Here is a 22,273-nt window from a genome sequence, read left to right as displayed (position 1 = left end):
CTCTTTGATTTATTTTACTAAAATAGCCTACAAGAAAAAATTACTTTATGAAAGTCTATAAAATTATATCTAAACCTAACCTTTGTAACTCAATCTCCTCACGGATATACTGGATCTCAGTATTTAGAGCAGACAGTATTTAAACTAGGAGCTACACTTTATAGAGTGTGCAAACTATTCTCAAAGGGGTCTGTCACAGCCCTCCTGGGATAAGGACAGTATGTGTTTCAGAAAGGGGGTGATGACAGAGACAGAAATATGGTTACATTTGGAGGGAGTCAGCCAAATAAGGATATAGACTAAAGTGAATGCAAGCCAAGTTTCTTATTATCAGAGAAGGAAGTTATAAATATGGAAAGGAAAAGAACTTGGATGGAATAGAAGGTAGTGCTGTGAACTCAGTTTTCAATAAATACGCTGATATACAAATAAATATAAGTGCAAATGTGTTATGTATATATGTGTAAGTACATATGTCTGTATATATACAGATATATTTCTTAGCTTGGCCCACTGACACAATCTGGGAGCAGCAATACCCTAATAGCAATGCATATTAGCACTCATCTTGGTTTCTAAATATCCTTCTTCACTGAAAGGAAGCAGGGCTCCTTAGTGAAATGGCTTATTTCAGACCTGGGGCAAATAAAGGACAAGATGAACATGGAACATTTTATTATAACAGAAAGCTATAAACTGCTCAAAAAATGATGGGGACATTTTAGAAAGATATAGAAACCAGCCTGAAAAGGTTCTTACTGGCCAAATCATTTGAGCATCAAAATAAATAATAATAGTAACAGATTATAACCCCCCAAATAGGAAACCACCAATCCATTCATTCAAATAAATGAATGAGCAAACAGAAAATCTGATAAGGCACAGAATACTTACAGAGTCTCAAAGTATGTCACCACATAAACTTAATTACAAAGTGAAAAAGATTAACTTTACATAAGAGAAGCCTGGTAGATACTACCTTGATCAAAATGAACATCAGAAAGAAGAACAAGGATAAAGGTGTCATGCATGGTCTCTTGATTTCAAACTATACTACACAATATGGTATTAGCATAAAAATAGACACATAGATAACAAAACAGAAAAAGAAAGCCCAGAAATAAACCCCTCATGTATGATCAGTTAATTTACAACAAAGAAGCTAAGAATATATAATGGGGAAAGGACAGTCTTTTCAATAAACTGTGTTGGGAAAACTGGACATCCACAAGCAAAAGAACTAAATTAGACCATTATCTTACATAATACACAAATTAACTCAAAATAGAATAAAGATTTGAATGTAAGACCCGAAACCATAAAACTTCTAGAAAAAACACAGGCAGAAGCTCCCTGACATTGGTCATCTGGGTGTTGAACTTTTGGACCTGACTCCAAAAACAAAAGTGACAAAAGCAAAAATAAATGGGACTACACCAAAATTAAGAGCTTCTGCACAGCAAAGGCAACCATCAACAAAAGGAAAAGGCAACCTATTGAGTGGGAGAAAATATCTGCAATTCATATATCCAATAAAGAATTAATTCCAAAATATATTTAAAAACTCAGCTCAATAGCAAAAACCAATATGATTAAATAATGAGCAGGGGACTTGAACATTTTCCCAAAGACACAGAGATGGTCAGCAGGCACATAAAAAGATGTCCAACATCACTGATTATCAGGGAAATGAATATTAAAACCATAAAATATTACTTGTTAGAATAGCTACTATGAAAAAAATAAGAAATAACAAGTGCTGGTGAGGATGTAGAGAAAAGGGAACCATCATGCACTATTGGTGGGACTATAAACTGGTGCAGTCACTGAGATCAGTATGAAGGTTAGAATTAAAAATAGGTCTACAATATGATCTAGTTATTCCACTTCTTGGTATTTATTCTAAAAAAAATTAAATCACTATTTTGAAAAGATATGCACCCCTATGTTTACTGCAACATTGTTTACAATAGCCAAGACATAGAAACAACTTGTGTCCATCAATGGATGAATGGATAAAGAAGGTATGCTACACACACACACACACACACACACACACACACTGGAATATAGCTCAGCCATGAAACAGAATGAAATCTTGCCATTTGTGGTAACACAGATGGACCCTGAGGGTATTAAATGGTAGATGAAATAAGTTAGAGAAAGACAAATACCATATGACTTCACTTATATGTAGAATGTAAAAAACAGAACAAAACCTATATATGTAGAGAACAGACTGGGGGTTACCAAGGAGGGAGGTCGCTAAGGGATGGACCAAACTGGTGAAGAGGGTCAATTATATGGTGATGGATGGTAATGAAAATTACTGTGGTGATCACTTTTAGTGTATACAAATATCAAATTATTATCTTATACACTTGAAACTAATATAATGTTATATACCAATTTTACCTCAATGAGAAAAAAAGAACATTATCAGTGACAGGACAAATTCAAACTATATACCACCTGATAGGATACAATAAGAACACATGATCGCTTCTGTGATGTCCCTGCTAAATATGCATAACCTGAATCTAATTATGAGGAAACATCTGATTAAACTAAACTGAGGAACATGCTATAAAATAACCTGCCTGAAACCTTCAAAAGTGTTACTGTAATGAAGTCAAGAAAACATAGAAGTGTCCAGACTAAAGACATATGACAACCAAATCCAACATGTGATTCTGAACTGGGTTCTGTAGATTATTGAAACAGTGGGTGAAACTTGAATGAGGTCTGAGGATTAGAGGACAGTACTTATCAGTGTTAAATTCCTGATTCTTTTTAAAGATTTTATTTATTTATTCATGAAAGACAAAGAGAGACAGAGGCAGAGACATAGGCAGAGGGAAAAGCAGGCTCCCTTCAGGAAGCCCCTGATGCAGGACTCCATCCTGGAACTCCAGGATCATGCCCTGAGCCCAAGGCAGACGCTCAACCACTGAGCCACCCAGATGTCCCAGATTCCTGATTTTGACACTGTATTGTGGTGATATAAAGAAATGTCCTTATTTTTAGGAAATGCACACTAAAGTATTCAAATACAACTTACTTTGCAACATACTCTCAAGTGGTTCAGGGGGAAAATGTTCTTTATATTAGACCTTCAATTTTTCTCTAAGTTCGATTGTTTTTCACAATAAAAATTATTAAGGGGATCCCTGGGTGGCTCAGCAGTTTGGCGCCTGCCTTTGGCCCAGGGCACGGTTCTGGAGTCCCGGGATCGAGTCCCGCGTCAGGCTCCCGGCATGGAGCCTGCTTCTCCCTCCTCCTTTGTCTCTGCCTCTCTCTCTCTCTATGTCTATCATAAATAAATAAATAAATAAATAAATAAATAAATAAATAAATAAATAAATCTTTAAAAAAATTATTAAAATTTAAGTCATTAGTAATCTAGAAAAAGTACAAAATTATTAAAAAATTGCAAATCTGAAAAATTTAGATTTTCAAACAAATGTTTACATTTAAAATAAGCCACAACTATATATACCACTGATAAGGTCAGTCTAACTCAACCGTCTTTATTGAAGGCCCAGTAAATAGTCCAGGTTCTAAGTCTCACAGAGCAAATGGGCCTTGAGACTACAAAAATATTAATGCACTGCTTCTGTCCTCTGAAATCGTACCTACCTAGGGGAGCAAGACACATAGAAATAGGCTATTTCAAAACCACATGGTTAGAAGCATGTGGAAAATACTAGGAATGCTGAAGAAGGTAATTAGCCTTGACCAGGGAAGTCAGAGAAGCCTACCTGAGTTGCTAAGAGCTGTGCTGAGTAAGAGTTAATTGATGAGGCATCTGGGGAGCTCAGTTCGTTAAGTGCCCAACTCTGTTTCAGCTCAGGTGATGATCTCAGAGTTGTAAGACTGGATCCCGCATTTGGCTCTGTGCTAGCATGGAATCTGCTTGTCCTTCTCCCTCTGCTCCTTTCCCTGCTTGTGCACGCGTGCTCTCTCTCTTTCAAATAAGTAAATAAGTAAATAAATAAATAGTTAATTGAGCTAAGAAGATAGGGTAAGGTGGACCAGGGAAGAAAAGTGCAGCAGTTTTCAAAGTTTTAAGCAGTAGACCTCTCTTTCAAGTAACATTTTACTTAGAACTTCAATTTATAAGAGATAAAAAAGCTAGAGCCCTAGGTGAAATAGAGATGTACCTGCTTCTATGCCTTCCCTATTTATTATTCCCCACAGTAGCTCCAAAAGACTTCACAGAATTCTAGTTTTGTAGAATACAGTTTAAAAATCACCAATAAAGTAGAAAACACAAAGACTTTGGAGTCAGTCATGACTTGGGAGATGTAGGTTTGACTCTTTTCTCTGTCCCTAAATGGGTATTTTCTTATTTGTAATATGTAGACAATACTACTTACCCCTCAAAACTGTTTTGAGGATTAAATTAGAAACACAGAGGCCAGTATGTAACAGGTGAGCAACATATGGTAGTTGTTGTTATATTTAATACTGATACTACTAAGAATAATCACTATGTTCTAAGCAAAACAGAAAGTCAAATGCAAACTCAAAATGGATCACAGACCTAAATGTAAAGTCAAAAAAAACTATAAAACTTCTATAACATAGGAGAAAATCTAGGTGACCTTGGGTTTTGCAATGAGTTTTTAGACCAACAGTCCTTAATCCCATCATCTATTTAGCCCATCCCCCTAAATCCTTCCCCTCTGGTAACCATCAGTTAATGCTGTATACTTAAGGTCAGTTTCTTCATTTTTCTTTTTTTTTCCCCTTCGCTCATTTATTTTGTTTCTTAAATACTACATAGGAGTGAAATCATATGGCATTTGTCTTTGTCTTTTTTTTTTTTTTTTTTGCATTTGTCTTTTTCTGACTGCATTTTGCTTAGCATGATATCCATCCATGTCAGATGGCAAGATTTCATTCTTTTTAATGGCTGAATGATATTACATGGTGTGTGTGTGTGTTTGTGTGTATGCCACATCTCCTTTATCCATTCATGGATGAATGGACATGAGCTGCTTCCATAATTTGGCTATTGTAAATAATGCTAAAAAAAACCAAAACAAAACAGGGTGCACGTACTCCTCTGAATTAGTGTTTTTGTATTCTTTGGGTAAATACCCAGTAGTGTGATTAATGGTTTGTAGGGCAGTTCTATTTTTAAAAAAAAAATTTTTTTAAAGATTTATTTATTTATTTATTCATGAGAAACACACACACACACACACACAGAGAGAGAGAGAGAGAAGAGAGAGAGAGAGAGAGAGAGAGAGAGAGAGAGAGGCAGAGACACAGGCAGAGGAAGAAGCAGGCTCCATGCGAGGAGCCCGATGTGGGACTCGATCCCCGGTCTCAAGGATCACACCCTGGGCCGCAGGCGGCGCTAAACTGCTGCGCCACCGGGGCTGTCCTATTTTAAAATTTTTGAGGAACCTCCATACTATTTCCACAGTGGCTGCACCACTTTGCATTCCCACCAGCAGTACAAGAGCGTTCCTTTCTCTCCACATCCTTGTCAACACCTGCTGTATCTTCTGTTGTTGCTTTTAGCCATTCTGACAAATGTGAGGAGATAACTCATTGTGGTTTTGATTTGCATTTCTCTGATGGCAAATCATGATGAGCATCTTTTCATGTCTTTTGGCCATCTGGATGTCTTCTTTGGAGTAATGTCTCTTCATGTCTTCTGCTGATTTTTAAATTGGATTATTTGTTTTTTGGATGTTGAGTTATATCAGTTCTCTATATATTTTGGGTACTAATATCATTTGCAAATATCTTTTCCCATTCAGTAGGTTGCCTTTTGGTTTTCTTGTTTCCTCTGATGTGCAGAAGCTTTCTATTTTGATGCAGCCACAACAGTTTATTTTTGCTTTTATTTCCCTTGCCTCAGGAGGCATATTTAGGAAAAAGCTGCTATGGCCAATGTCAAAGAATTTACAGCCTCTGTTCTCTTCTCTTCTGTGATTTTTATGGTTTCAGTCTCATATCTAAGTCTTTAATCCATTTCAAACTCATTTTTGTGTATAGCATAGGAAAGCGGTCCAGTTTCTTTCTTTTCCATGTTGCTGTCCAGTTTTTCCCAACTACCGTTTGTTGAACAGACTTTTTCCCAGTGTATATTCTTTCCTACTTTTTCAAACATTAATTGACCATACAGTCTTAAGTTTATGTTTGGGCTTTTCATGCTGTTCCACTGATCTATGGGTCTATTTTTGTGTCAGTATCCTGCTGTTTTGATTACTACAGCTTTATAATATTACTTGGAAGTCAAGAATGGTGATCCCTCCAACTTTGCTTTTCTTTTTCAAGATTGCTCTGGCTATATGGAGTCTTTTAGTGATTCCATATGAATTTTAGGATTGCTCATTCTAGTGGTATTTTGATAGGGATTGCATTAAATGTGTAGATTGTTTTGGGTAGGATAGAGATTTTAACAATATTTGTTCTTTTAATCCATGAGCATGGGATGTTTCTACATTTCTTTGTGTCCTCTTCAATTTCTTTCATCAGTGTTTTATAGTTTTCAGAGTACAGGTCTTTCACCTTTTGGTTAGATTTGTTTCTAGGGATATTGTTTTTTGGTGTCATTGTAAATGGGATTGTTTAATATCATTTTCTTAAGATTTTTATTTACTTTAGAGAGAGAAAGAGAGAGTGAATGGGGGGAGGGTGGATCAGAGGGAAAAAGAAAATTTCAAGCAGACTCCATGCTGAGTGTGGAACTCGAGGCAGGGCTCAATCTCATGACCCTGAAATCATGACCTGAGCTGAAATCAAGAGTCAGACACTTAACTGAGAGCCACCCAAGTGCCCCTTAATTGCACTTTCTGATGCTTCATTATTGGTATATAAAAATGCAACAGATATCTCTACACTGATTTTTATATCGTACAATTTTACTGAAATCATTTATCAGTTCTAGCAGGTTTTGGGTGGAGTCTTTTGGGTTTTTTTACATATAGTTATCATGTCATCTGCAAATAGTGAAAGTTTTACTTCTTTCTTACTGATTTGAACGATTTTTATTTCTTTTTGTTGTATGATTGCTGCTGCTAGGCCTTCCTGTACTATGCTGAATAAAAACGGTGAGATCAGACATCTTATCTTTTTCCTGATCTTAGAGGAAAAGCTCTGTTTTCCCCCATTAACAATGATGTTAGGGTAGCCCAGGTGGCTCAGCAGTTTAGCGGTGCCTTCAGCCTAGGGCATGATTCTGGAGACTGGGGATCGAGTCGGGTTCCCTGCATGGAGCCTGCTTCTCCCTCTGCCTGTGTTTCTGCCTCTCTCTCTCTGTGTCTTTCATGAATAAATAAAATCTTTTTAAAAAATGATGTTAAGCTGTAGGTTTTTCATATATGGCCTTTATTATGCAGAGGTATATTCCCTCTAAACCTACTTTGTTAAGGGTTTTTATCATGAATGGATGTTGTACTTTGTCAGATGCTTTTTCCGGGTCTACTGAAATAATCATATGGTTCTTTTCCTTTCCCTTACTGATGTGATGTATCACACTGATTGATTTGTGAATACTGAATCACCATTTCAACCCAGGAATAAGTCTCACTTAATTGTGGGAAATGATTTTTTTAAATGTATTACTGGATTCAGTTTGCTAGTATTTTGTTGAGGATTTTTATCATTTATATTGATCAGGAATACTGACCTGACTCTTTTTAATGGTGTCTTTATCTGCTTTTAGTAATGCTGGCCTCATAAAATGAATCTGGAAGTTTTCCTTCCTATTTTTTGGAATAGTTGGAGGAATAGGTATTAACTCTTAATTCTTTAAATGTTTGGTAAATTTTGCCTGTGAAGTCAACTGGTCCTGGACTTTTGTTTGTTGAGAGTTTTTTGATTACTGATTCAATGTCTTTGCTGGTAATCAGTCTCTAATTTTCCATTTCTACCTGTTTCAGTTTTGGTAGTTTATATGTTTCCAGGGATTTATTTCTTATAAGCTGTCTAATTTGATGGCATATAGTTTATCATAATATTCTCTTATTACTGTATTTCTATGGTGTTGATATTTCTCCTCTCTCACGTACGATTTTGAGTCCTTTCTCCTGTTTTTCTTGATAAGTCTGGTTAGAGGTTTATCAATTTTATCGATTTTTTTTTTCAAAGCACCAGCTCCTGATTTCATTGATCTATTATTTTCTTAGTTTTTATATAATTTATTTCTGCTCTAATCTTTATTATTTCCTTCTTTCTGCTACTTTTAGGTTCCATTTGTTCTTTTTCTAGCTCCTTTTGCTGTAAGAGTAGCTTGTAAATTTGAGATTTTTCTTGCTTCCTGAGGTAGGTCTGTATTGTTATAAACTTCCTCTCAGAATCACTTTTGGTGCATCCCAAAGGTTTGGATTGTTGTGTTTTCATTTTTATTTGTGTTCATGTACTTTTTAATTTTTGTTCTTTTATTTCCCAATTGATCCATTCATTGTTTAGTAGCATGTTATTTAGCCTCTATATATTTGTAATCTTTCCAGATATTTTCTTGTGATTGACTTCTCGTTTCATTGTGTTGTGGTCAGAAAAAGATGCATGGTAGGACTTTGATCTTCTTGAATTTGTTGAGGCTTATTTTCTGACATAGCACATGATCTCTTCTAGAGAATGCTCCACGTACACTTTAAAAGAATGTGTATTCTGCTATTTTAAGATGGAATGTTCTGAATATATCTGGTAAATCCATCTGGTCCAATGTGTTTGGGCTTCCTTGTTTCTGGCCGGTTGATCTGTCCATCAATGTAAGTGGCCTGTTAAAGCTCCCTACTATTACAGTATTACTATGTATTAGTCCTTTATGTTTGTTATTAACTGTTTAATATATTTTGGTGCTCCCATATTGGGTACATAAATATTTACAATTGTCTATCTTCTTGTATTGTCCCTTTTATTATTATATAGTGTCCTTCTTTGTCTTTTGTTACAGTCTTTGTCTATTTTGTCCAATATACCTTGGATTTCTTTTGACATCCACTTGCATAATAAATGTTTCTCCAACCTCTCACTTTCAGTCTGCAGATGTCATTAGATCTAAAATTAGTTTCCTATGAGCAGCATATAGGTGAGTCTTGTTTTTTAATTTATTCTGACTTCATATATCTTTTGGAGCATTTAATCCATTTATATATTCAAAGTCATTACTGATACTTATTTGCCATTTTATTCCTTGTTTTGTGGTTGTTCCTGACATTTTTTTCTGATCCTTTCTTCTTGTTCTTTCTTTCATGGTTTGCTAATTTTCTTTAGTTATTTGAATTCCTTTCTCTTTAATCTTTGCTTATCTATTAGTTTTTGACTTGTGGTTACCATTAGGTTTGTATATAAATCTTCTGCCTACAGCAGTCTATGTTAAGTTGACGGTTATTTAAGTTTGAACTCATTCTTTACTGCTTTCCTCCCCACATTTTACGTATATGGTGTCATTTTTTTTAACCCCCTTTTATTTTGTGGGTTATTTAACTGATTTTTTCCAATAATATTCATTTTTACTGGTTTTGTGTTTCCTACCTTCATACCGTCACTTTTGGTCTTTCTTTCCACTCCAAGAGTCTTCTTTAATATTTCTCATGGGACTGGTTTTAATGGTCATGAACTCCTTTAGTTTTTGTTTGGGCAACTCTATCTTCCTTTCTATTCTGAATGATAGCCTTGCTGGGTAAGATATTCTTGGCTACTTTTCCCATTTCTCATTTGAATATATCATGCCACTCCCTTCCGGCTTATAAGGTTTCTGCTGAAAAATCTCCTGATAGCCTTATGGTGTTTCCCTTGAATATAACTATCTTGCTGCTTTTAAGATATGTATTTTTAAAATCACTACTTTTTGCCATTTTAATTATAATATGTCTTGGTATGGATCTGCTTCTGCTTTTGTTACTTGTATTGGGCATTCACTGTAACTCCTGGGTGTGGATATCGGTTTCTCTCCCCAAACTGGGTAAATTTTCAGCTTCTATTTCCTTAAACAAATTCTCTGCCTCCTTTGCTCTCTCTACCTCTTCTGTGACACCTTTAATATGAATGTAAGATTGATGGGGTCACTGAGTTCCCTAAATGTATTTCAGTTCTGCATAATTCTTTTTTCTCTTTTTATTCAGATTGATTCTTTTCCATTACTTTGTCTTGTAGGTCAGTAATCCACTCCTCTGTTTCTTCCATCCTACTGTTCATTCCATCCAGTGTGTTTCTCATTTCATTTATTGAACCCTTTATCTCTGCTATGTTATTCCTTATTTCTATGTTAAGTGCCTTATTCATGTCTTCTACTCTTTTCTCAAGTCCTGTGAGCATCCTTATGATTATTGCTTTAAGTACTCCATCAAGTGTGTTACTTATACCTGCTTTGCTTAGATCTCTGGCCATGGCCTTGTCCTTTTCTTTTTTCTTTTTTTTTTTTTTTGGTAATAATTTTCTCTGTCTTCTCATTTTGTCTAAGTCTCTGTGCCTGTTTCTCTATGTGAGGAAAGTCAGCTATGCCTTCTGTTCTTGAGGGTTAATGGCCTTATGAAGAAGTCCTGTACTGCCCTCCCATACATCGCCCCCTGTTCCCCAGGGCCTGGTGCTTTGGGGAGTCTCTTGGTGTGCGCTGTGTCAGTTCTGCTGTTGTGTTCTAGCCACTCTATCTTTCATGCTAGTTATCTGTAAAGGCTCTCTGTGGGCTTCCAGGTTGCGACAGTGTTAGTCTGTCTCTCACCCTTCTCTGTGACTGGGGCTCTCTCCCCACCACAGTGGCCATGATCTCTTTCTCTCTCAAAACCCATCTCTGCACTTCCTATGTGGCCTGCTCTCTACCTTTAGTTGTATAATTTGTTCTGTAATTCTTCCGGTCAATTACTGGGGTATTTAGGATGATGTGATAGTTATCTAGCTGTATTCATGGGATGAGGTGAGCCTAGGGTCCTCTTTCTCTGCCATCATCCGACCTCTCCCTGTACTTCTGATATTTTTAATAGTTCACTCTGGTGATATTGTCAAAGATGGATTTGGTGCAGGTATAAAACGTAGACTAGTTAGGAAATAACTGAAATAGTCTGAACACGAAATAATGAAGGCCAAAACATTCCTAGGGATGTGTGGTAGGAATGGACAATGCATTTCACATCCTTTAGAAACTGAGTGAACAGAGGTACCATGAACTAAGATGGACAAGAAAAATGAATGAGCAAGTTTGAGATTAGTTTTGGTTATGTTATACATGAGGGTATACAGGCAGTCAAAGGAGAGATGTTTATCAGGTACTTTGACCAAAGCCTGATGTTTGGGGAGTGGTCAGAGCTGGAAGTCAGCATATAACAATATTTAGAAATGTCAATGGATGAAATCACCAAAGAAGGCATGTATGGTACTAAAAACAGTGGACCCAGGACCACAAAAAAACATCACTTTTTAGAGGCAAGCAAAATAGGAACAGACCTCAAAGAAAGAAAAGAAAGAATCAGAGGTAGGAGAAGGAGAGAGAATGGTGTCATGGAAGCCTGGTTTATTAGTCAGGTTGAAAGGTTGATAAATCTTTGTCTTCCATAGTGGCAAGCTCATACATAATGCTGAAAACTAAAAATTCAAGACTGTATCTACAGAGCGTGTTATTTGGGGATAATGGAAGGAAATGCCAAGAAATCAGCAAAGAGTTAAAAGTGGTTACCCTAAGGGGGAAAAATGGGAAGTGAGGGGTTTGAAACTATAGTTGGCACTTGGACAAAGCAGAGGTTAGTGGTGACAACCCCTCAGCTCAGTTGAAAATCTGAATATAACTTTTGACTCTCCAGAAACCTAATTACTTTCACAGCCTACTGTTGAGAAGCCTTACTGGTAACAGAAACCATCAATTAATACATATTTTGTAATTTATAGATATTATAAACTGTATTCTTACAATAAAGTAAGCTGAAAATCATAAAGAAAATAAATCTATAATGCTGTATTTTTTGGGAAAAAAATCTGCCTGTAAGTGGACCCATGAAGTTCAAACCCATGTTGTTCAACTGTATTAGTTTCTCTTAAAGAATCTTTTATATGAGGTACAAATAAATAAAACAAAAAACACTTAAGTACAAAGAAGAGACCATGATTGGTGATAAAAATGAATTGTATAAAAAAGTTTTAGGGTTTAATTAGCCACAAATCCAGTATGATCCAGGAGATAATAGCCACCAAACAAGTCAACATAAACTATAATTACCACAAGTATAATACTCCCATCCAAATAACAGATTGAATTTCTATGATCATATAAGAAATACACAATTCAATTATGGATACCAAGTTTTATGAGGGTTCAAATCCTATCTTTCACACTCATCCTTCTTATCCTAGAGCCCCTACCCTAATTCCAGCTCTTAATACATTTCACACTTAGATCAAACCAAGAGTATCCTAACTGGTCTTCTTGGCTCCACGCTACTCTACATCTTGTATCCAAATTAATTTTCTGAAAAATCCATTTTGTTCATATCACTCTCCTTCTCAAGTATCTTTAAGAGTTTCCTATTACTCAGGTCCTTTGCAGGACCTGAGTCCTGCAAGATCTTTTGCAAGCTGATCCCAAACTAACTCTTCAATCTAATGTCCTGCTGCTTTCTCAAATGAATTATCAACTCCAGGCAGTCTGAGGTACTCACTGTTCCCTGAACAAATCGTACCTCTTACAACATCTCTATCTCTGTGCCTTAGTTCCTTCTGCCCTTGCTCCCATTGCTCTTCAAGCCTGCTCTGCTTATATGGGCGTCATTTATATGTCAAACAAGTGCCACACTTTCTCTTGGGCTTTCCCTAGTCTCTTTTAGGGAAAGCTGCTTCACAAATACCATATACAGAATGATTTTGTAACATTAATTACCTTTTAAGAGTACAAGCGGCACCTGGCTGGCTCAGTCAGTTGAGTTTCTTACTCTTGTTTCACCTCATGAAATTGGGGTCATGAGATTAGGCCCAGCACTGGGCTCTGTACTCAGCACAGTCTCTCTCCTTCTCCCTCTATCCCTTCCTCTGCTCATGCGCACGCATGCATACATGTACAAGTATGCTCTCTCTCAGATAAATAAGCAAAATCTTTTAAAAATAAAGTAAAAGTCACTTGCATAAAATGGCCAACAATGTGATAATCACTAAGCCTCAACTTACACTTTCAAGGACATCAAAACATCATCTACTCCTTCAAGTACAATGATTATTTTTCCTCACTATGACCTTATTCTACACATTCTACACATGTCTCTACTGCAGCACATATCATAATATAATGGATTTTATTAAACTGACTCTCCTACTTCCACCTCACCACCTGGGTGTTACACATGCAAGCAAAGATTTCTGGCAGAACAGAAACACAGTATTTCATGAATCAAATTACTCACCCCACTGGCAGTTCTGATGGGTTTTGCCTTTAACTTGGGGACTAAGACTTTTCGATACTGAGGTGGGACCGCAGCGATGATATCCACTAGGCGGGGCTGTGCTGAGAGGCCATATTTGGCAGCTGTCTTGGTTTTCACCCTGAAAATAAAGTACCTAGCATTATCAAGATCATAATATTTCAAGCATACTATCAAAAGAATGACTTATAAACATCATCAACTTCTGTCACTCCCCTATCCTTTCACCAGATGACAACAGTGGCTTTAACATTTGTGAGTATCAGAAAAATAGAAGAAAATCAGGAAAATGCAGCAGTGACTTCTTCTTACCCTGGAGTATAAGAAAAGAAAACAAGATGACTATAGGGAAGGGTCCCAGGACAGTGACACAAGGTAGGTCTCATTCAAAATAGTACAGTAGCTTCAGAGGGTTCTACCCTTTTCTCAACCTCAACACTATACCATTTGGGATTAATTCTGTTGTGAGGGACGATTTACTATACTATAGGATGTTAGCAGCTTCATTGGTACCCACCAGCACCCCACTTCCCATTATTAACTAAAAATGTCTCTTGACATTGCGAAATGTCTCCTGGGTGGGTGGATAGCAGGTATCATGCCTAGTTGTGTGTCTTAGAGCAGGCAAACAAACAAAAAATAATTTAAAGGAAAGGTGTGCAGAACCAAATAGTAAATGAATTATAAATTTTTTACAAGTGTTTTAAAACTTTAATATCAAATAGTAGCTACATAAAAAACAGAACATAAAACGTATAAATGTACTTTAACATTTATGAAGGAAACACACGTACACTCCAAGGAATAGAATATGATCAGCACTTCAGAAGACCCATTTATCCCTTCCTGATTGTAATTCTATCTCTAATCCCTAGAAATAACCTTCAGCCCAATTAAATAGGTCCTTGCTTTTCTCTGTAATTTTATTGGTTTCTCATTTCTTGACTGCTTAGCAAATCCTAACAGTCACCTTAATTTCTCATTTTAATCCACCTAAAAATATTGTGAGGTATTTGTATCATTTTCAAAAAATGTTAACCCAGTATCTGATTTATAAAGAGACTACCCAAGTACTTATGCCAGAAGGTAATAAGGCAGAGTTGTTTCATGCTCTATGTCTGCATGTTTTCAGATAGGCATTCACAAAAATAAATGTTAAATGATAAAAACACATGTGATAAAACACCCATATAATAATGAATGTGTCCAGAGTTCAAGAGAGGAACTCAATGTGTGCTGGGGAAACAGTTACGGAAGAGTTGGCTTCAGGCAGACATGGAGATGCCACTGAAAGCAAACAGGCTGGCTTATGTGAAAATGCAAAAACAGGAATGCACATATTTAAAGATATAGGGGTAGACTTGACAGAAAGCAGGAGACTTCCAACGTAAAGGTACAGAAGTTTAAAAAGTTGCGAAAGCTGAAGCCAGACCCAGAGGCTTTACATAATGACCTGAGGAGTCTGTATTCAATTTCTTAAGTGTTGAGGACATACTGAACTTTCCTGTACAGGGAAATGACATGATAAAAGATGAGATGAGGAACAATTAACCTGTAAGAGATAAAAAAGAGGCTAAAGCATAAGCTACTACAGTAGTCTAGAATCAAGTTTACAAAGGGATGGATTTAGGAGTTGGTAGTGGAAATGAAAGTGACAGTCATAATGAAAAGAGAGTAAGCAAAACTTAAATACTAATTGAACCTAACAAGAACAATTTGAAGAGGACAAAAGAGTTTCAAGCCTAGGTGAAGGTTAACACAATTAAGCAAAGAGGACATCTGCGTAGAGGCTGGTTTTAAGGAAGATGGTAGCATAAACTTGAGATAAATTAAAGAGACTGACAAAAATATACAGGAAGTAGAAATGTTCACTATAAATAAAAGACTTGTATAATTAGGGGCATAGCCATCAATGACAGAAAATCATCAAAGGGTAGAAAAATCAGGAAAACAGAACTCCACAGTCAAGATAGTTACTTATTTATTCCTTTAGCAAAACGTTATTAAGCACAATATTCCAAGGAAGTGATAAAACACTGCCGTATCTCTAGCAACAGGAAATAGTCTAAAAAAAGCCCACACTGGTGATTGGATCACTGATGACCTACCTGGGAGTGGGGAGAAAACTATTTAATTAGAACAGATCTACATAGTGACTATCAAATGAAAACAAAAGATGTGGAGATGAAATCCTAACTGGGGATTTAGCAAACTCAAAGCTGAACATGACTGTGGAAAGGAAACAGATGAACAAGTCAAAGGCGCTGTAAAGTAGCAAAGGATTGGATTAGATCAAGGACCCCAATGGTAGGGTTTTTCCTGAGAGAGCTACTGCTTCTTCTGAGACAATAGGGAGGAACAAAGATGTGAAATGATGTAGCACAGGAGATAACATGGGCTCTGAGACAGATGATCTAATTCGAAATCCCAGTTCTGCCAACTACCAGTTCCTTACTCTTGGACAAATTACTTAATCTTTCTCTGTCTAAATTACCCACCTGTCAAATGAGGGTGATATAAGTACCTAACTCACACAGGTTTTGAAATGACCAACTGAGCTAAGACAATGCACTACTAACAGTGACTGGGACATATTAAATGTCAAATTAATATTAGAAGCTCTTAGTACTATTAGGCCATGAGAGAATTTTGCCATAAATGAGTGACAGGGCAGAGCAGAAAGCTAAATTCTCAATTAAAATATAAAAAGTGAGACAGAAAACATAGTATTTGATAATTTCATTAAAAAGATCCACCACCTAAGAACAGGATTGCCTTCTTTTTTTTAATAAATCCACTTACTTATTCAGATCGATGTCTTTCCCCTGTTCGTGGGCTTCAATTAGTTGTTTAATAACATCTCCTATGGTCAGCATCATTAGCTCAGCAGGGCTGAGATCTCCTGGAAAGATCATATTTAACAATGTAAAAAGTCACATTACTCTATGAAGTTTTTTATTTTTTTCTTCCAAAATTATCCCAACCATCCCAGATGAATAGGTCAAGTTTGCAAGACACCAAACTTCTACTGTTTATAGTTTGATTATATTTTTGTATCTTTAATTAAAACAAACCTAGCCTCACCTATACATGAGAAGAACTCACTTTAGAAGCAAACATGCTGTCAAGAATGATAGATACAGGAAAGAATACAGAAAGAATTTAATTGTACCAGAAAGCACCAAATTGGTTAAAATAGCTTCCCTTTATTTCCAGAATTATAATTACTCTCAAAATGCAGTGGATAGAACAGAAATATTTGCTTGTCCCATAAAAATGCCATGAAGGGGTAAAGTTGAAACTCAAATCCAGGTATCCACAGAAGTAATACTACAAAGCAACACAATACTACTATGTAATACAAGCAATGTTGGTCCTATACTTGTCTAAAGATCTTAATGCATCACAAAGATACAGACTATCCACCATCACAACTTTCTGGCAACTGAGGCTCACTTGACAAGCAGAAGCTGACATGTTCTTACATGACCCCATCCCAATTACAGTAGATTGGTTCAAGGATGGGCACCTACCCAACTCAGGCCAATCTGAGCTCTTTCCTCAAGGGAAAAAATGCCAGTCTCTCACCAGTGATAAAAGCCATGAGACTGTGGCTTGGGAACTGCCAGCAAGTATACTTCCAGCCTGTAGAGAAAGCTAGCGTGCAAAGATGATGGAATCATCATAGAGAAGTCTAGGTGAGAAAGCCCTGGCAGTTATGAGACCCTTTCATTACTTTATCTCATTTGAAACCTCACAACACTATAAGGTAGATATTGTTAGCCCCTTTTACAGATGTTAAAAATTAATGGGAGAAAAAGGTCCATTATAATCAAAGGCTAAAAGCTTTCCAAACCATGTAATTCAGTACTCCAGAGTTCCAAAAAGACACTTGAAGGACAATGTAACAGAAGTACGGTTGGTGGTGGTGGTGCTGGAAGAAGGGAGAGAGGGAGGAGAGGAAGGAAAGGGAGGGTCTCTTTTTTCATTAAACCAAAGCAGCTTGGCTTTTGCATATTTAATATATTGAAACTCTATGTAATAATTTAGAGGAAAAGAGGATTCAGGTGATAAAAATAAAGATTTGAAAACCACTTGTATAGCTCTTGAGTAAATCAAAAACCAATTAGAGATGCAAATTAGTAAGAAAAGGCTTCATGAGGGAAATAGCATGGGGGTCTTTAAAGAAAGTGAACAGTGGACAAGCAAAGCAGAGGGCAACCAGAAGGAACAACGGCAGGTATAGGAATTACTTATTTTTGTGAAAGAGTGTTGCCTAACAAGAAAATATATATAGGCTTTCTGACAAGGTTCAATAAAGAACAGATTACAGGGTACACTAAGTACTAGGCAAAGGCATTTAAATGGAGTGGAGAACTATATATTCTCAATTTGGGAGTAAAAAGATGAAAATAGTGTTTAAAGAAAAGTACACAAAATAAAGAAAATGATACAAAAATGACTCAGAAGGTGAAAGAATACAAATAATTTGACACTAACTAAACAGCTCTTGAAAGGCAGCAATGTAAAATAAATAAATAAATAAATAAATAAATAAATAAATAAATAAATAATAAATAAATAAAATAAATAAATAAATAAATAAAACCCCCATGAGATTTCAAGTAAAACATTTGGACAAAAGGCTCTCACCCCTAGTTCCCAACCCCTACTGGCTGTGTGACCATAAGAAAATCAATTACTTCTGTATTCCCATTTCCCATTTGCCTGCCAAATCGGGATGAAACATACACATTTGACAAGAGTACTGCAAGAATCAACAGAAATAACATACAGGAAAGCCAAAGCGCTATTCAAATATTAGTTATTAATGAAGGTGGATCAGGAGGATGGTGGCCAAAATGATAGGTAATAAATTATCTGAAGAGGCAGGGCTGTTGACAGGTGAAGGGAAGAGCATAAAGCTATCTGGCCTGACAGTCCGAGGAAGAGCAAGGCAGAGGGAGGAGATGACTACCTGGGGGGCATGCGGTTTGATGCCACAACACAACTGTAGGTAACTTATACATCAGGAGCCGTGGTTCCAAGAAATAGCACTTGATGCCCAGAGGTATAGTGATGAAAGGCAGACATTTTTTTTTTAATTGTATTTTTTTGGGTACACACAGCTGACCATATTTCCCCTTCCTATGGACAATTTTGGGCTGACAAAGTTACTTACAGCTCTTTGAACCTCAGCTTCTTCATCTGTAAAGTGAAAATGATACTGGCTTCAAAATTATTAGCAAAGGGGGATCCCTGGGTGGCTCAGCAGTTTAGTGCCTGCCTTGGGCCCAGGGTGTGATCCTGTAGTCCCAGGATCGAGTCCTGCACAGGCTCCCTGCATGGAGCCTGCTTCTCCCTCTGCCTGTGTCTCTGCCTCTCTCTCTCTCTCTCTCTCTCTCTGTGACTATCATAAATAAATAAAAATTAAAAAAAAAATTAAAAAAAAAAGTGAATCATTTAAAAAAAAAATCTTAAAAAAAATTATTAGCAAAGGATCAACAAATAGTAGCTATGGTTATCATGGCCATCAATCATTATAAGACCGACGGCTCACATCGAATATACAGAGATAAGTTCAGAACTTGCGAGAAGATAACTTTTTTTTTTTTTTTTTGGTGAGAAGATAAGTTGAAACCTGACTCCATCCTGCTGAAAACGGGAAGATGGAATGGCTCCATCCTAAGTCAGGAGGTAATACAAACGAGAAAAACCACACAACTGTCCCACAGAGAACCAAGGACTCAAGAGTTTTTCCCTTTTTGAACCCAGATCTTTAAAAAAAAAAAAAATCTCAAAACAAAACAAAAAAAAAAACCAGGTGAAATTACCCTAAAACAAAATTTAGCGCATTAAGAGACCCGACAGCACGTTACATCAACCGACCACGTTAACTCCTTGGAGGGCATACCTCGGAATAAAGCTTTTCCTGCCACCTATGCCAAAGACACCACGTGACTGCCAAAAAAGAAAGAGTAAGGACAGGTTTAAAAGGCCCAACAGGGGCCACCTGGGTGGCTCAGCAGTGGAGCATCTGCCTCCAGCTCAGAGCGTGATCCCGGGATCCGGGATCGAGTCCCGCGTCGGGCTCCCTGCGTGGCGCCTGCTTCTCCCCCTGCCTGTGTCTCTGCCTCTCTCTCTCTGTGTCTCTCGTGAATAAATAAATAAATCTTAAAAAAAAAAAAAAAAAGTGCAACAGGTCAAACCAGAAGGGCTGGAGCCGACACACACACTGATGGCAGGTGGCAAGGCGACTGGCTCAGGCAGAGGATTTCCGCGGGAAAAGCTGCGTTAGGCACCTGCCCGCCCAGGTGTTTGCCCCTTCCCTACCTCTTCGCGCGCTCCCTCCTCCTCTCCCCTCCCTTCCGTACCTTTCCGCTTCTGCCTCATTTCTCCGCGGGCCGTCGTAGGAACCACCACACCACACGCGACGTAGCGACCAACCCTGACCTCGGGGGAAAGTTGACAGCCACAAAGCAACCCCGGACTGCCGTAAAATGACGGTCAAGGTGTCGTAAAGCTGTTCCCCCAAAACGGCCGGCGCGGAGGCCCGCCCCGCCCCCCGCCCGGTGGCAGCTGGCGGAGCTGCAGGAGGCGGGGAAAGCGTGCAGCCCGGGAGGTTCCCGCCTGGGGTTTAAGGGCTGCAGGATGAGACCCTCTGAACCCACGCAAAGGACAACTTGGGCGACGGGAAGCTCGACCTGGATGGTAGATGCGTATGACAATGCTTATGAATAGAGGTTAGTCCGGAAAGCCTAAGTGAAAAGTGTGGATGTGGATGGTCTAAATGAGGAGCCCAGGGTGTGCTGAGTCCAAGGAGGCTGGGCCGAAAACCCGAGAGGAAGATGGCCTGAGGACGAGCCATCTAGTCTGTTGGAAACTAAATTCAGAGCCTGGAAGAGACCGTGCAGGAATCGGGTATCAGCCTGAGTTGCAGGCTTTGACTCCGGTTCATCACCTTGGTCTCAGATATCTTGGAGGCTATGGAGAGCCCTCCAGAACAACTAGCACACACGTGAAATCTTGCAGTTTGGAGGCGGGACTTGGGAGAAACGTTTTTCCTGAAATCCATCCATGATCTTTGCTCCCGGACCAGAAATTTAAAACTCTCGTTAACATAAAGACAGGAACACAGCATGGAGCCTGCTTCTCCCTCTGCCTATGTCTCTGCCTCTCTCTCTCTCTATCATGAATAAATGAATAAATCATTAAAAAAAAAAAAAAAGACAGGAATAGGTGCCATATCCAGTCCTTTTCTTCCCACTAGAATCAAGGCTACCTCAAGTCTTTGACCCCACCATGACACCAAAACTATCCTGGTCAAATTTTGCAACTTTCCATCAGACCAAATCCAGTCGTATTTGTCAGTCCTTACTGTCATTCTGGTACCGATGGACATGTTAGCTTCCTTGAAAGTCTTTCATGATAGGATCCCTGCCCCCCCCCCCATTCTTGGGTTTTCTTCTATTTTTTCTCTACCTCACCTCCAAATACTGGTGTACCGTAGGGTTCGTTTCTCAGCCTGTCTCTCCCTGAGTGATCCCCAGAATACCAAAGCTTTAAACACCACCTATCTGGTCCCATTTTTTTGTAGTCCAGCCCCAACTTCTTCCCCATTTGACATCTGATTAGATCTGGGTGTCTAGATCTGGGCATCTCAAACAACATGTCCAGATCAGAATTCTATTTTTACTCCACATCTGGTCTTTTTCCACTCTTCCTTATCCGAAGTCTCTGTCATGCGCCTTACCACTCTTTTGCCTCACACAAGAGAATAGGTGAATAGTACAGTGGTAACTTTTAAAAAGAGGTTAAGGTGACCTTATTCAGAAAGTGATTTTTAAAAAGATTCTATTTATCCATTCATAAGAGACACAGAGAGAGAAGCAGAGACACAGGCAGAGGGAGAAGCAGACTCCCTGCAGGGAGCCTGATGCAGGACTTGATCTCAGGACCCCAGGATCACAACCTGAGCCAAAGGCAGACTCTCAACCACTGTATCCACCCAGGTGCCCCAAGAATGTGATATTTGAGCTAGTATTTTATATACAGATATCAGGGGGAAGAGCAGTTCAGGTAAAGGGAACCAGTAGTGCAAAGGTCCTTGGGCAAGAGGACACCTGGTAAGTAAGTAAGAAAGTAAGAAAGCCGCTGTCAAGGGAGCACTGAGTGAGCAACATGTAATAGAGATCAGAGAAATGACGGGGTGGAGTGAAGGACAGAACAGTTTATATAAGACCTTGCAGGCCAGGGATGCCTGGCTGGCTCAGCAGTTTGAGTCCTGCATTGGGCTCCCTGCATGGAGCCTGCTTCTCCCTCAGCCTCTCTCTCTGTGTCTCTCGTGAATACATAAAATATTTTTAAAAAGAAAAAAAAAGGCGTAGGCCATTGTAAAGCCTTTGGCTTTTATTCTTGTTGACATGGGGAGCTCTTGGAAAGGTTTTAGCAGAGCTATGATCTGATTTATAATTTAAAATTATCTCTATTTGCTGTGTTAGGAATAGACTTGGAAGTGGCGATGGGAGGAAGCAGAGAGATCAGTTAGGTTATTATCATATCTATGCTGAGATTCCCAAACTTGGCTACACATTAGAATCACCTAGAGAGTAGTGAAAAATCCCAGAGCCCAGATCACATCCCATACCAATTAAATAAAAATATCAAGGGGTGGGAGCCAGTCATGTTTTAAAGATCTTTGGGGATTCCAATGCACAGCAGAGTTTGAGAACTACTGAACGAGCCCAGAAATGATTATAACTTGAGTCAAGATAATAAGCTGTGGAGGTGATGAGAAGTGCTCAGATTCTGAAAATACATTGAAGATTTCAACAAGCTTTCCCGACAGACCAGATGTGGGATATGAGTAAAAGAAAGTCATCAACATCAAAGGTGACACTGAAGCTTTT

The 22,273-nt window shown here is 38.1% G+C and overlaps 2 protein-coding genes across 3 annotated transcripts in view; one reads left to right on the top strand and one right to left on the bottom strand.

Annotated features, from left to right (window-relative positions):
* Nucleotides 1–19,832, bottom strand: part of ELP3 (elongator acetyltransferase complex subunit 3) — a 90,492-nt gene extending 70,660 nt beyond the window's left edge. Inside the window, exons 1-3 of the mRNA XM_041767612.1 lie at nucleotides 19,739–19,832; nucleotides 16,167–16,266; nucleotides 13,347–13,485 (exon numbers count right to left, since the gene is read on the bottom strand). Coding sequence (XP_041623546.1) covers nucleotides 13,347–13,485; nucleotides 16,167–16,266; nucleotides 19,739–19,757 — 258 coding nt within the window. The 5' untranslated portion in view covers nucleotides 19,758–19,832. The remainder of the gene's footprint in view (nucleotides 1–13,346; nucleotides 13,486–16,166; nucleotides 16,267–19,738) is intronic.
* A 128-nt stretch (nucleotides 19,833–19,960) lies between these two features.
* NUGGC (nuclear GTPase, germinal center associated) overlaps nucleotides 19,961–22,273 on the top strand; it is a 57,900-nt gene continuing 55,587 nt past the window's right edge. The window contains exon 1 of one of the 2 annotated variants that reach the window (XM_041768052.1): nucleotides 19,961–20,107. Coding sequence is in view for 1 of the 2 variants with exons in the window: in XM_041768054.1 (XP_041623988.1) it covers nucleotides 20,080–20,107 (28 nt within the window). In the remaining variant the exon portion in view is untranslated. The remainder of the gene's footprint in view (nucleotides 20,108–22,273) is intronic. The other variant, XM_041768054.1, reaches the window with a different exon arrangement.

The sequence above is a fragment of the Vulpes lagopus genome, chromosome 8 (assembly GCF_018345385.1).
Source record: "Vulpes lagopus strain Blue_001 chromosome 8, ASM1834538v1, whole genome shotgun sequence".
In the NCBI taxonomy this organism is placed as follows: domain Eukaryota; kingdom Metazoa; phylum Chordata; class Mammalia; order Carnivora; family Canidae; genus Vulpes; species Vulpes lagopus.
This window is presented reverse-complemented; position numbering and strand designations above follow the sequence as displayed.